This window comes from Mandrillus leucophaeus, unplaced genomic scaffold (assembly GCF_000951045.1).
Source record: "Mandrillus leucophaeus isolate KB7577 unplaced genomic scaffold, Mleu.le_1.0 Scaffold533, whole genome shotgun sequence".
In the NCBI taxonomy this organism is placed as follows: Eukaryota; Metazoa; Chordata; class Mammalia; order Primates; family Cercopithecidae; genus Mandrillus; species Mandrillus leucophaeus.
This window is the reverse complement of record NW_012105731.1, coordinates 1314789-1328817: the sequence shown is the minus strand read 5'-3', so window position 1 is coordinate 1328817 and position 14029 is coordinate 1314789. Positions and strand designations below refer to the sequence as shown.

The following is a 14029-nucleotide window of genomic DNA, read 5'->3' as shown; positions in this document are numbered from 1 at the left end:
TCCTTCCCCGCGCGGCGGCGCTCCCGCCCTGTCAGCTCCTGCGGATGAGCGTGCTGCGTGGTTGCTGGCTTGGCCTCAGCAGCCTCTCCCCTTCTCTTTCCTTCCAGACCCTCCACTCTCTATCACCCACTGCAGGAAGAGCCTGGAGTCTCCGTAAGTGTCTCTGATCCTGGGAGATCTGTGCTGTTCATGGCAGGGGGCACATAGGTAGACGGCTTGCCTCACCCAGCCCATCTCAGTGTTTCTAAGCCATTTCTTCTGGATTGACCTGTGTGTTAATTGTACTTGCCCAGCCCCATCTCAGTGTTTCTAAGCCATTTCTTCTTGATTGCCCTGTGTGTTAATTGTAAGTTGTCCACACTGGTAGAGGGAGTGGCAGTGTAGATGATCCAAATTAGCCAGTAATCAGTTTCTCTTCAGCCTTGCAATGTATTTCTCTAGTGTTTTCCCACCCTAGCAGATTTGCCTCCTTAATATGTATTGCTTAAGTTGATATTAAAGTGAGCTTGCTTGCCTTGAAAAGGAGGGAATGAAGCTGGAGGTATGCTTAGAGCACACCAGAGAGGGGGCAGGCCAGCACAAAAGTGGAGAGGTGGGTGTTCACTGGAAAGATGGATGATGCGGTGGGGGCCAAGTGCAGTGGCTCACACCTGTAATCCTGGTGCTTTGGGAGGCTGAGGCGGGAGGATTGCTTGAGGCCAGGAGTTCAAGACCAGTCTGGGCAACATAGCAAGACCCCATCTTTTAAAAAAAAAAAAAGGAGGATGCACATCCAGACAGTGGAGAGTTGACCAAAGCATTTCACACCACGATACGCAGCCAGTTTTCTTTAGCATGAGGATCCTGGGTGCTGGGTGGTTGCCAAGAGAGGGAAAGGAAGTCCTGGCCAGCACACTCCCCCACCTCATCCCCTCCTGGCTCTCACTCCTCCCTGCAGCTTGTCCTCTGGCAAGGTGAGCCCTGAGAGCATCCGCACGCTCCGGGCGCCATCAGAATCCTCGGATGACCAGGGCCAGCCTGCGGCCAAGAGGATGCTGAGCCCCACCCGCGAGAAGGAGCTGTCGCTGTACAAGAAGACCAAGCGGGCCATCAGCAGCAAGAAGTACAGCGTGGCCAAAGCGGAGGCAGAGGCGGAGGCCACCACGCCCATCGAACTCATCAGCAGAGGCCCTGATGGCCGCTTCGTGATGGACCCTGCCGAGATGGAGCCCTCACTGAAGAGCAGGCGCATCGAGGGCTTCCCCTTCGCCGAGGAGACGGACATGTACCCCGAGTTCCGCCAGTCGGACGAGGAGAATGAGGACCCACTGGTGCCCACATCTGTGGCTGCCCTGAAGTCCCAGCTCACCCCTCTGTCATCCAGCCAGGAGTCCTACCTGCCACCACCAGCATACAGCCCTCGGTTCCAGCCCCGCGGGCTGGAGGGCCCCGGTGGCCTGGAAGGTCGGCTTCAGGCCACAGGCCAGGCCCGGCCCCCTGCCCCCCGGCCCTTCCACCACGGCCAGTATTATGGGTACCTCAGCAGCAGCAGCCCTGGGGAGGTGGAGCCGCCCCCATTCTACGTGCCAGAAGTGGGCAGCCCCCTGAGCTCCGTCATGTCATCCCCGCCCCTGCACACCGAGGGGCCCTTTGGCCACCCTACCATCCCCGAGGAGAATGGAGAGAATGCATCCAACAGCACGCTGCCCTTGACTCAGACACCTACAGGAGGGCGCTCCCCTGAGCCCTGGGGCCGGCCAGAATTCCCCTTCGGGGGGCTGGAGACCCCAGCAATGATGTTCCCCCACCAGCTGCCACCCTGTGATGTGCCCGAGAGTCTGCAGCCCAAGGCCGGCCTCCCCCGAGGACTGCCCCCCACCTCCCTGCAGGTGTCCGCAGCCTACCCAGGCATCCTGTCTCTGGAGGCACCAAAGGGTTGGGCAGGCAAGTCGCCTGGCAGGGGCCCTGTCCCGGCGCCCCCCGCCGCCAAGTGGCAGGACAGACCTATGCAACCTCTGGTAAGCCAAGGGCAGCTGCGACATACAAGCCAAGGCATGGGCATACCCGTGCTGCCTTACCCCGAGCCGGCTGAGCCGGGGGCGCACGGCGGCCCCAGCACATTTGGCCTGGACACCCGGTGGTATGAGCCCCAGCCCCGGCCCCGGCCCAGCCCCCGGCAGGCCAGGCGCGCCGAGCCCAGTTTACATCAAGTGGTGCTACAGCCCTCCCGGCTCTCACCTCTGACCCAAAGCCCCCTCAGCTCCCGCACTGGCTCCCCTGAGCTCGCCGCCCGTGCCCGGCCTCGCCCGGGCCTCCTGCAGCAGACAGAGATGTCAGAGATCACCCTGCAGCCTCCTGCTGCAGTCAGCTTTTCTCGAAAGTCCACGCCATCCACGGGCTCCCCGACCCAGAGCAGCCGCAGCGGGAGTCCCAGCTACCGGCCCGCCATGGGCTTCACCACACTGGCCACAGGCTACCCTTCCCCTCCACCTGGCCCCGCCCCTGCTGGGCCTGGGGACAGCTTGGACGTGTTTGGACAGACGCCTTCCCCTCGAAGGATGGGGGAGGAACTGCTCCGACCAGAGCCCCCGCCACCCACGTTACCTACTTCAGGGTGAGTGCGCCGCCTCTTCCACCACCCGCACCTGGTCAACTTCCTTCCCCACCCGCCTCGCCCTGCCCTTCACCCCGTCCATCCGCCCGGCGACAGGGCTTGTGTGGACATGCTGCACCAGCATCCCACGGGAGAGGAGTTCTGGCCGCTGCGGCATTGGCAGGGTGCAGTCGCTGGGGTGGAGCGGGCCCACCTGCCCAGGTGCCCTGCCAGGAGCATGAGGCATCTTCTCCAGCAAGCCCTGAGCTCTCAGCGGGCGCACCACCTACCAGGGAGCAGCGGATTACAGCGAGTGCCCTTGCGGGGGTGGACCCCGTCCCTCTTGGAGTTGATGGCTCTCCGTGTCCCTGTGGTCCTGGCATCGGGCGGTGGTCCTGGGGGTTGCCCACACACCTCGTGTCTAGCCTCCTTTTCTTCCCCGGCCCCTCCTCCTTGTTAAGCAGGACCCCGGAACCTGACTTCTCCAGACCACCAGGCCAGGGGCCTCCTGTTCCCAAACTCCTGGCCCTTAGCAGCCCTAGTGAGCGCCGGACTCCAGCCCCCTCCTCAGCCTCTCCTGGAGGCCCAGAGAAAAGTGTCAGGCCTTGTGACCATGTGCAGGACACGTCCCCCACCCCCACCTGTATACCTCGCAGGAAGCTGCAGAGAGACAGACAGACAAGCTCCGGCTATCAGCCCGCCTGAGAGAGCACTCTCTAAACTGTAGCAGCTGGTATTCCAGGTACCAGAGCCTGGACACCTGTCTATGCCTCTTCTTCTCTCATCCTTCTCCCCTGCCGCCCCCCCTCCTCCTCCCCCTGCCCCTTCTTCCTTCTCCAGTCAGTCTTTCTCTCTGCCTATCTTCCTTCCTCACCATCGTCTTTGGGTTGACCCGACTTGCTCAGAAGAACTGGCCACGCCTCTGTAGTGCCCCTGGATACCCCGTCCCCCCGCCCTCTTCTCTCTTTCTCTCTCTCTCTGGCTCCGTCCTTTGGTCTCTCTTCTTGATGTAGCCGCCTGTGGAGGGAGCAGAGAGTTCCAGAGGAGGCTGGCCTGGTGGTAGGCAGGATGGGAGGTGGTCGAGGAGGAGGGAGCCCAGCGCCCTCCCCCTGCCCCGTCCCCCACCCTCCCTGGTACCTGGAAGTACAAGGTCACCTCCCAGCCCCAGCGCCACCGCGGGCTGCTCCGGGGCGGTGAAGGGGGTGCGGAGCTTAGGGCGCAGGGAGGTGGAGGAGCCGCAGCCGCCGCCTCTGTCTGCGCGGGAGGTGCCGCGGCAGCCCTGTCTCTGTGCTTTGTGCGCGCTCAGCTCATCTGCTTCCTTCCATCGTGTCTGGGTCTCTGTCTCTCTCCTCGTCCCTCCCCCGCGCTCCGGCCTCGCCTGTCCGGTGCTCGCTGTGCCCTCCCCTGCTTCCCTCTGGGTGTGCGTGGGCGGTGCCCCCCGGCCGGTGTTGATAACTGCTTTGTTTCTGATTGATCTCAGCTATCTGGGCAGTGTTGTCGAGACAAGCCTCTCCTCAGCTCAATAGGTAAGGGAGCTCCTCGGCTGGGCGGGCGGGGGCGGGCAGGCGGACGGGGCTTCGGCCGGGCCATTGCTTCCTGGACAGGGGATCCAAACCATGTCCCCTCACCGCCCCGTGGGGTGGCCGCTGCCGCTCCTCGATCCCCACGGCTTCTGGGTTCCCCACATCGAGCCACGCTCAGCACCGCCTAGCTGCAGCTTCTGCCCCCCATCCCCATGTCCAGCCCCTCTAGAGCCCCCTGCGGCTCTCCTCACTCTGACGCCTTGCCAGCCTGCTGCCAGTACACCCAGGGCCTCCCACAGAAGCCCTGGGGCCCTGCATGCACCCCGAAGGGGCCCAGAACGCCCGAGATCTGCTTTGCATCTCTGCACCCTTGGGGACCTCTGTGGGGCCCCTCTGGTATCCAGGAAGAACCTCCCGCACCCTATTCTCCCAGCAGCCCCAGGCAGAGCATCCCTTCTCCTGGGGTGGTTGGCCCCTCACCAGCTTCTGGGGATCTTCGTGGTATTAGGCTCTCTCGAGGAGCACAAGGTTGGGATGAGCCCCACTTCTTCCCTGACAGTGGGGTCCTCCGCAGGGTCAGGTCCCTGCAGTCATGCTGTAGGGAAAGGGTCTTGGGAGGACCTCCCCAAGGGGAGGGAGCAGGCTTCCCCTGGGCAGACAGGCATTGAGCTGGCAAGAAGTGAAACCCCCCAGGGACCAGCACTGTGTCCCTCCCTCTGCCCCTGCAGTCGACCTCTCCTTGAGTGTCCTTCCAGGTGGAAGCCAAAGGAACTTGGGCGTTCAGGGAGCCTTTGAGTCCCTCACAGAGACTCAGGGCCACCCGAAGCTCGCTCCCTCTCACAGTAGCCTAACAAGGTGCTGCCTGTTGCCACGGACCCTCTGCCCTGTGCCTGGGCACACACAGGCATTGGGCACCTGCATGGGAGACAGCAAGCCTCCCGTCCAGGTGCTTCTGGCTTCCCAGGCGAGGAGACAGGTGCCTTCCCCACCTAGAGATGTCAAGGGAGGCTCATTTTCCTAACCAGGGCTATAATTCTCATTCAGTCCGAAGAGTGGCCTCCATAAAGAGGACTGCCCTGACATTTCTTTACCATCTGTAGCTATAAAATTGTCAGCAGCCCAGAGGCCCCGGAATTGTGGGGGAGGCTGTCTGGCATAGGGTGAGTGTGAGGAGGGCTGTCAGGCAGCGTTTACGAGCTCACCTGTTCCGGGGCCCTCTTGCGGCCATAGACCCATTGGTCTTCCAGCTTCCCCATCTCCTTCCCTCTCCCAGCTGTGACTCCTCCATGGCCCCCGGAGGTGTGGGAGCCCTAGACTAGCTCTCACCCCAGCTCCTGGAAATTCCTAGACTCCGCTCTCATGTGTTACTTCCTCGCCCCTTCACTCAACTCCATTGACCCTCCCCTTTCCCAGTGTCCCCACTGTGCCAGATCCAAGAGAAGCCCACTCTCTTTTCACTGCTGTGGCAAACCCAGAAACCAGGGGCAGCGATGAGGGACCATCGTTTCTCTCCCGGGCCTGGCCAGCATCCCCAGCCTAGGAGAAGGAGACCCTCCCCATCCTGAGTCAGCCCCTCAGTGCTGGGCTCTCCTGCCTGCTGGGAGCCTTCCCGGTACGGCTGCTGGGCCCTGGGGAGATGCAGGCTCTGTTCAGATGCTGTCTCCATGCTGCACCTTTGCATGTGTGCCCTCTCGGTCTTGCTTGGAGAAGTTGTGACAGCTCTTGTCCACGTGCGTTCTCGCTGTTTCTTTTCCCTTCAGTTCCTCTCCTGTTCCTTTGGCCCATATGTAGTTGTTGCCCCTGCCTCTCCTCTTTTCTCTCTCCCTTTTTTTCTCCTCTTCCCAACTCCCTTCTCAACATGGGGAGTTGTATTGTGTGGACCTGTCCTTTCTGTGGACTGTGGGGAGGCTGAGCCAATTCTTAGCTCCCGTCTGAGCCTAGTGATGCCCTGTCCTCACCTCTCCTTCCACTCGCTTTCCCGTTCAGGCTGTCACTGCAGGGAGGCAGGTGGGTCTGGAGCATGGAGTGGCCCCTGTCCTGGGTCAGCCGTAGGAAGGAGCCCTTTTGGAAACAAGCCTCTGCCAGGTTCTGAGGCAGAGCACTGGTCTGAGCCCGGCCCCACAGAAGAGTTCCATCTTGCGGTCAGTGGGGTGGGTTCAGACCTCCAGACTCCTGCAGTGGGCCCACCCTTTCCCTTGCTATGGCCCGTCTGTGAGTGGCTTTCCTCTGCCTCCATCAGGGTATAATCAGGCAGGTGGTGTTTGCTCTCAGATGATTAGAAGAGGAAGAAAATGCCCATCAAGCCACTGATTCAGCCTGTTGTCCAGGGAACACCTGAACAGTGTCATAATGGTCAGCTGATGGGCGCTGAGCTAAGGAAATATGCAGGGGGTTTTGACTTTCCCTGTCCTGAGGCCTCCACTTTGACGTGGCTGCATCTTTCCTCAGCTCTTCTGGGTAAGCTGAGAGCTAAGCAAATAAGACCTCCTGGGCTACCTGGTCGTGATTTGGGTTGCGTATGGATTTTTTGAAAAGAGAGAAAAAGTATTGGCTGGGTGTGGTGGCTCATGCCTATAATTCTAGCACTTTGGGAAGCCAAGAAGGGCAGATCTCTTGAGTCCAGGAGATCGAGGCCAGCCTGGGCAACATAGTGAAGCCCTATCTCTACAAAAAAATACAAAAAATAGGTGGGCATAGTGGCACATGCCTATAGTCCCAGCTCCTTCGGGGGCTGAGGTGGAAAGATCATCTGAGATGGGGAGGTTGAGGCAGCAGTGAGATGAGATCGTGCCACTCCACTCCAGCCTGGGCAACAGAGACCCTGTCTCAAAAAAAAAAAAAAGAGAAGTAAGTTCCAGGCAATTGTTGGTAGTCCTGTACTGTAAAAATCTCCTCTGTGCCAAGGCTTTGAGGCCCTCATCTTACAGTAATCCCCTGACTTCCTGGAAGAAGGGGAGCCCCGGGGTTCGTAGTATTCCTGCATGCTTTAGAACAGTATAGACTGTTTGGGAAGAGAGCTGTGACCTTAAATTCTTGGAAAGCCCAGGACTGGCTTCTGGTGTAATGGGATCATCTATGGATCAAACTTAGATTTACCTGACAGCTGAATTCCAGGGATAGGATGGAGTTGCTTCACTGAAGCTTCCCATCTGAGACATTGGCACCAGGAGCTCCATGACCAAAGGGTCCCAGGTGGGGCTGGCATTGGCAGCAAACATGGTCACCTTTCCTAAAACAGGGAGGCAATTCGATTGCACAGGGCTTTACATGCAGTTCGTAAAGTCTGTTAGGTCACGTTCTATGCGTCTTTTCTGTACCATGTGCCAAAAATAGACTCGTTTTGCCTGCCCCGCTTCCTCCCTCCTGTTCTGCCAGACACTAGCTTTTGTTTTTTCCTCCTGCATTGGGTGAGGGTCTTGGTGTGTCCAGAGCCTTCTTTGTCCTGTGGCCATGCTTCTGTGCTGAGCCCAGAGCTAAACAGGTGGACAGCAGGTGTCCTGGAAGGGCTGGAGCTTGGCTGTTTCTCAAGGGAAAATCGGCTGCTTCTGGTTACTGGATCATTACTGTTTGGGAATTTTTGTCTGAAGATACAACTTAAGCAGGCTCCTCTACAGCCCTGGTCTGTCTTACTGGGGCTGTTCCACCAAAGCACAGAATGTCAGTGCTAGCCTCAAGTACGTTGCAAGGCATATCTATTTCTCAGGTGTGGTGGGGATGCCATGCTTTTCTTCTTTGTAGCTGCTATACCTGTGTTGATTGGGAAGACGTTGGAAGGGCAGTTGAGAGGTGAGCCTAACGTTAAGAGTCTTGGCTCTGTCCCACGATGACTGGATTATTCGACAGGTTGCTTACCTCTCTAAACTTCAGTGTCTCCATCTGAAAAATGGGGGCATTGTAGTATTTACCTTAAGTTTGCTGTAGAGCTTATAGGCAATTACTGTACAGCAGTGCCTGCTGTGGTAAGTGGTAAATCAATGCTAGATAAAAATGACAACAGTGATAAGATGTGGATTCTAACCATCGTATCACCCCTGGAAGTTTCACCTGGCTTGAAGAATCCCTAACAGTTTTCAGGGCACCCTGTACCCGTTTCTCTCGTGCTCCTACAGTCTCCCTGGATGACGTTGGAGACTACTGTTCTTGCTGGTCATGTGCCTCCCTGACCACACGTTGCTCTCCCTGTGTGGTCCTCCTGAAGAGGCCGGCCAGGAGACAGAGATCGACTGAATAGGTGGATTCACATTAACTTTCCTTGTAGGCAGCATGAAGAAGCCTCAGTCGAGGATGAGAAGGGGTGAGGATGTGCCTTCCACACTGGCAAGGTGTGCTCCCTCCCGCCCGGGCACCTGCACCCTTTGTCTGCCTTCCCGCTTCCTTCCCAGCTGCTGCTGTGCTGTAGGATCTCTCTGGGTAGACTGGCATGTTGGGTCACTTCTTCACGAGAGGGCTGTGTGTGCCTGTGTGTGCACGTAAGGGACCCTGTGTGTCCTTCTCAGCTCTGCTGTCAGGGGCTATGGAAAGTCAAGAGGTTGATCCTGACCTGAACTTTTGAGGGAGCCTTTTGAAACTCTATGGACTAAAGTACTAGAGAACGATGACATCCCCCAGGAAGATAGAGGTCACTGCATTGCCAGTGCATGCAGGAAACCCCAGAGACCAGAGGCTTATCTTCATTTAGTGTGTAAGTCTCCTCTTCCTGCCTTGCTGCCAAGATATTTGATGTTTTGGAGAAGAGGCTGCAGGTTTCCTATCCCTGTTAACATTTTTTTAAACCTCAGACCTCTTGACCTTTGGGGTCTTCTTTTGCCCTCACAGCATTGTCTGTCCTACCTCTTTTAATCAGGACTTTCTAAAAACTGTTTGCGATGGAGATACGGGAGGGAGTTGGGGGGTCCAGGAGAAGAGCGAGGCACGCCCATCCGCCGTAGCTCCAGAGCGTCCCTGCTTCTCTGATCGCGTGCTAATGCCAGTGCTGGTGGGAAGACAGAGTGACCTGTCTCTTTCTGTTTCCCCTTCATTCCTCAGGCTCCGAGTTGGGTTACTTTGAGAAGAAATGGCATTGAGAACATGTCTTTTAGGTTTTCCTCTTTTATGACTCTTGAAAGATTCTCTCCAATATGCACCGAGTGTCACAGACTGCCTGTCCTCTCAGCTCTTCTGGCTCCCTTGTGTACCTGGGCTGCTGCACGGGTGTGGCCAGACTGTGGAACCTGTCCTAACTGTGCAGTTGATCCACCAGGCAAGTGGCAATCAGGATGCAGGAAGAGAGGCCAGTACACTTCTGTTCCAACAACCCCGTTTCTCTGTCGAATCCTAAAATACAGAGGTTCACCACGTTCTTGTTACAGACAGTAAGGGCTCTGGGAGGCTACTAGATTCGGTTGTTCTGCCGTCATCTCCTGCCACCTTCTCCTGTTTTCTTACATGGCCGAGGAGAGCTGAGCCTCGTCTGCAGAGTTGAGGAGACACTGCCCTGAAAACGTTGGTATATGACAAGAATTCGTTGCTGTAAGCTGCTGCTGTTCTGTGGGAATCTTGCAGCTGCAGGAGAAGCTGGGGTCCGGGTTTCTCACTTAGCACCCCCTTTTCTGGAGATGGAGGATGGTTCACTGGGATGGGAGTTGCTTGCCCCCTGCTCTAATATGCCCTTTTACTTTCCATGCAAAGGTCTTGATTGTGGTGATTTCTAGGAACTCCAGACGTTGAGCCTACTTCTGTCTCTGACACTGAATACATCCCAGCTTGAGTTACATGGGAAGGGGCTTACTATTAAAGTCTCTCTCTTTCCCTTTGCTAGGGTCTGCTGATTGCTCTGCAGGTTGGCTTCCGTCCGAGGTGGGCCATGCTCCTGGAGCTTTCTACTGGGTTTTCTTCTTTCCAGGAGCAATAGAAAGGCGGGTATCATGGAGCCATCGTGGGCACCCTGGGCTCTGTGGGACTGAACTCTGTCCTTCTATGGGTCAGCTACTTGGCTTTCTTCCAGTCCCTCTTCCAAAGCCTCACACATCCGGGAGCTGACCTGTGGCTCTCTGGTTGTCCTTTCCAGAACACTTCCACCTGCACCCGAGAATGCTGCTGCACCTGAGAGGCTGGAGGCTCTGAAATACCAACGGATAAAGAAGCCCAAAAAGTCATCCAAGGGCTCTTCGAAGTCAAAGAAACGATCCGGTAAATGATGGGCAGAGGGCTGCCCCACTTCTCCCACCTTGCCTTGCCATTGTCAGGAGGGTGACTGGGCTCAGGGTCCCAACCCTGGGCTTTCTCTAGAATTGAATCCACAAGCTTCTCTTGTCCTTTCTTTTTTAACACTATTTTTTAAGCAATACACAAACATGATTTTAATATACAAAATGAGAAAGATAAGCAGAATCTATCTGATTGCTCTCCCAATTTGTTTCTACTCACCTGGAGAACTGTCATTTTCAGCGTATGTGCCTTCAGAACCTTTTCTGTGCCTATAGCTTCAGAAAATGTATCCTATTGTTTTAGTGTGTTTTCAAACAACACAAATAGTACAGATATATTTTTCCACTCTGCCGTTCACCTTGCACGTAACTCTTATCTCCTTACTTACTTCCCCTCTATCATTTCAGGCCTTCTAGGAAACATAGGCATGACGGGGCCCCATGTGGAGCTCAGGGTACATTGCAGCCTGGGCCCAGCCTCTGCAGGTTGGCTGCGCTCTTCTCAGTGAGATCGAGTGAAGGAAGCCTCCTTACCCCACAGAGAGTGCGCCTCTATCGAAGTATGTCCGATGTGTATCTTGCAGGGATAGGTAGCTTCTGAGTGCAGAACGAATTTAGCCCTCTTTAAGACTAGAAAATTATTTAATGTTTGTTAAAAACCCTCTTTTCATGAATGGTTTTAGGAGTGTTGTGGCAGGCTGTGAAGGAAGAATGCTGAACAGTTTCTTTACAGATCTTTGATAACTTGTACAGTAACTCTCCTTATAGATAGGATTATGGGAGAGTGTTATACAGAAATTCAGAGCCCCATGAATCTCTGGGAGACGGTGATCACTTATGATCACTTAGCCTTTGGCAGATAATAGTATCCTCTCGGTTTACAGATGGAAATACTGTGGCAGAGAAAAAGAAAATGATGTTTTTAGGGCTTGGGTTAGAAACTGGAGCTCAAAGCTGCATTTTCAACCAATTTAAGCCCATTCTTAACCCATTTAAGACCCATCAATATGTATTTTATATATATGTATAACTTATGTATTTCTTTGTTGCAAAAAAAAAGTCACATCAGAGACCTGCATTCTCTCTTGTTCTGATGGCAGTGGTCCTGTTACCAGTTCTATGTTGGCATCTTCCAAATGTCTGTCTTTAGCCCAGGTCCCTTCCCTGAGGTCATGGCTCATCTTTCCAGTTGCCAGCTGAATGTGCACTTGGGTATTTCATACGCCTTTACAATGTCTAAAGCATAGTTATTGATCAGCCTCTCCAGGTCTGCTTCTCCTCAGCTCTTCCTCAGTTTAATCACTAGCACTGGTGCCCCCTGGGGTGTCAGGCCCTTTAATTCCCAGATTCTTCCCTTGCCTTCGCATCTCACGTCAAGCCCACTAGGTAATACCTGTTAGCTCAGCCTTTGCAACATATCCTGAATCTGGCCACTTTCCATTGTCTCTATTGCTAACTCTATGTTCTGAGTCACTGTCTGTCCCACCTTGACTATTGCAGTACCTTGTGACTGGTGCTCCAGCCCCATCCTTGTACCTTGCACCACGGATTCCACACACAGCCACCACAGCAAGCTGTAGGACACGTAGCAGCATCCTCTCAGTCACGAACGCACACGTGCAGGCATGCGCGCACACACACACTTCTTAAAACCTTCCAGAAGATTCCCGTCGTAACCAGAACAGATTTCAAGCTCCTAGATGCCCGCCTGTCTTTCTTGCCTCACTCTTTTCCAACTGAGATGACCTCCCTTCTGTACTGGGGGACACACCACATTTAGCCTTAACTTGGGGCTTGCACAAATGCCATTTCTTCTGTTGGGAATAGTAATTTTTCTTCAGATCTGTAGAAGGCTCATAATTTAAGACGCAATTCAAGTGTTAACCCTTTAAGGAGCGGAGTAGTGCCTCAGTTGACTATTTTATCTTTGTAGTATTTTCAGTAACTGCAAATTTTATTTCTGTACTTTTAAAGTCTTGACAGTTTGTCTCTTCCTCTGCACCCTAACATGGATGCATAGTCTTTGAAGATAGCAAAGGCACTCCTGCTTAATCTCCAGAAGGGCCATAAGACAGAGGAGAGGGCTGGGCACTCCAGGAAGGGTCAAGGCCTGACTGTTGCATGGAATTAAAATATTGTATAAAGTCAGTCATTGCTTGGGGCAGATGAGAAAGATGCCCTGAGTCCCAGCCTGTTCCTTCCTGATCCCCAGTCCCTAGAATGATGCCTAGTACTCAAGAGGCACTAAAATAAATATCTGTAGACTGATGGAGAAAGAAATGAATGAGAAAGAAAATCCTCTCCATTCCACTTTCTTAACTCCTATTCCAGTGAAGGAGCAGGGTCAGGTTGCTGGTTGCCTTAGCGGAAAAGAAAGTGGTTTCTCTGCAGCAATTCGTTCTGGTCTCTCTAGACTCAGGTGATTCCTTTGTTTCAACATTAGAATCCCGGAACATATGCAGGTGGAAAAGGTGAGCGGGCTGCGTTCTTCCTTTTCATCCGCTTGCTTTTCTTCTCTTCTGCGTCCCTCTTCCTTTCTCCCTAGACGGTTCTGCCTCCCAGGCTCAGCAGCTTCCCAACTCTCAGGTTCTGTGGCCCGATGAAGCTGTCTGCCTCCGAAAGAAGAAGAGACACTCTCGTCCTGACCCCTTTGCCCGGCTCTCAGACTTGTGCCACCGCCAGCTTCCGGAAGACCAGACAGCGATTCTCAACAGTGTGGACCACGATGACCCAGGCCATGCCACTTTGCTGTGACTCCACCCCACCCTAGGTGTCCCCGGGGCGAGGTTGCTGGGCTCAGGCAGGGAGGGCCACCGTGTGGGGGTGTGTCCTCCTCCGCCTGCCAAGGACGGCCCGGATCTTTGTCCTGCATGCCCCCTCTTTTGCCAGAGCGGGCGTCTCCCTCCAGATTCTGGCCACCTGTCTTCGGAACGGAGGGCAGGCAGACCTTCCACCTGTGGGTCGAGGTCAGGAAGTGGATTGGAGACTGGGCAACACCTGTCTCCTCCCCTCCGCCCCCTGCTTCACTCGGTTGATTTTTCTCATCTCTTCCAATGTCCTTGGAAGTGAAGAGGAAAGCACGGCTTTTACTGCTCTCTGCTTCTGTTTCAGTTTTTCAAGTCCTGGAAGAAGGCTGGACTTAATGTCCGTCTTCCACACCCCCACATATGTATAGATATAGATACAGATGCATATGTCTGTAGTGTGTGGGTTTCTCTATGTGTGTGTGTATATATATATACATATATATGTACATCGAGGCAAAGTGCTGTTGCTCTCTGTGGTCAGTGGAGGCAGGAGGAGGAGGGCAGTGGTCAGCTGGGGTTTGCGATTAGCACTGGCTGCACATTGGCCAGGTGCTTGACATCTGTCTTAGGGGATTCTTTCTCCTGAAACAGGATCCACGCCTCTCAGCTGAATTCTCCATTTGTCTCCTACCTTCTCCCACCCAGAGTAGAAATGGGGCCTTGCTGTGATTACTGGCTGCCTTCTATGGGGGTTCAGCAATGAGTTACTGCAGAACTAAATTCAAGCCTTTATTTCTTGGTTCCTGGGTGAAGAAGGGGAGGCCAGGCACCCAGACCTGCCTCTTTCTTCCTTCCAGCGCGGCTCATGCTGCAGAAGTAGAGGCTACTCAGCCATGGGGCTAAAGCAAGCCCCTGGTGCACAAATCCAGCTCATCCATCGGCACCCTTCCGCCCAGCCAGGCCATGAGCTCTGTGGCCAAAGGCTCCCCCACCGCAGAGCCA

At 54.9% G+C, this 14029-nt stretch overlaps 1 protein-coding gene across 1 annotated transcript in view; it reads left to right on the top strand.

Annotated features, from left to right (window-relative positions):
- IGSF9B (immunoglobulin superfamily, member 9B) overlaps positions 1–13545 on the top strand; it is a 36565-nt gene extending 23020 nt beyond the window's left edge. Inside the window, exons 16-19 of the mRNA XM_011997198.1 lie at positions 108–153; positions 938–2593; positions 10142–10263; positions 12826–13545. Of these exons, the coding sequence (XP_011852588.1) occupies positions 108–153; positions 938–2593; positions 10142–10263; positions 12826–13034 (2033 nt within the window). The 3' untranslated portion in view covers positions 13035–13545. The remainder of the gene's footprint in view (positions 1–107; positions 154–937; positions 2594–10141; positions 10264–12825) is intronic.
- Positions 13546–14029: the final 484 nt, after the last annotated feature.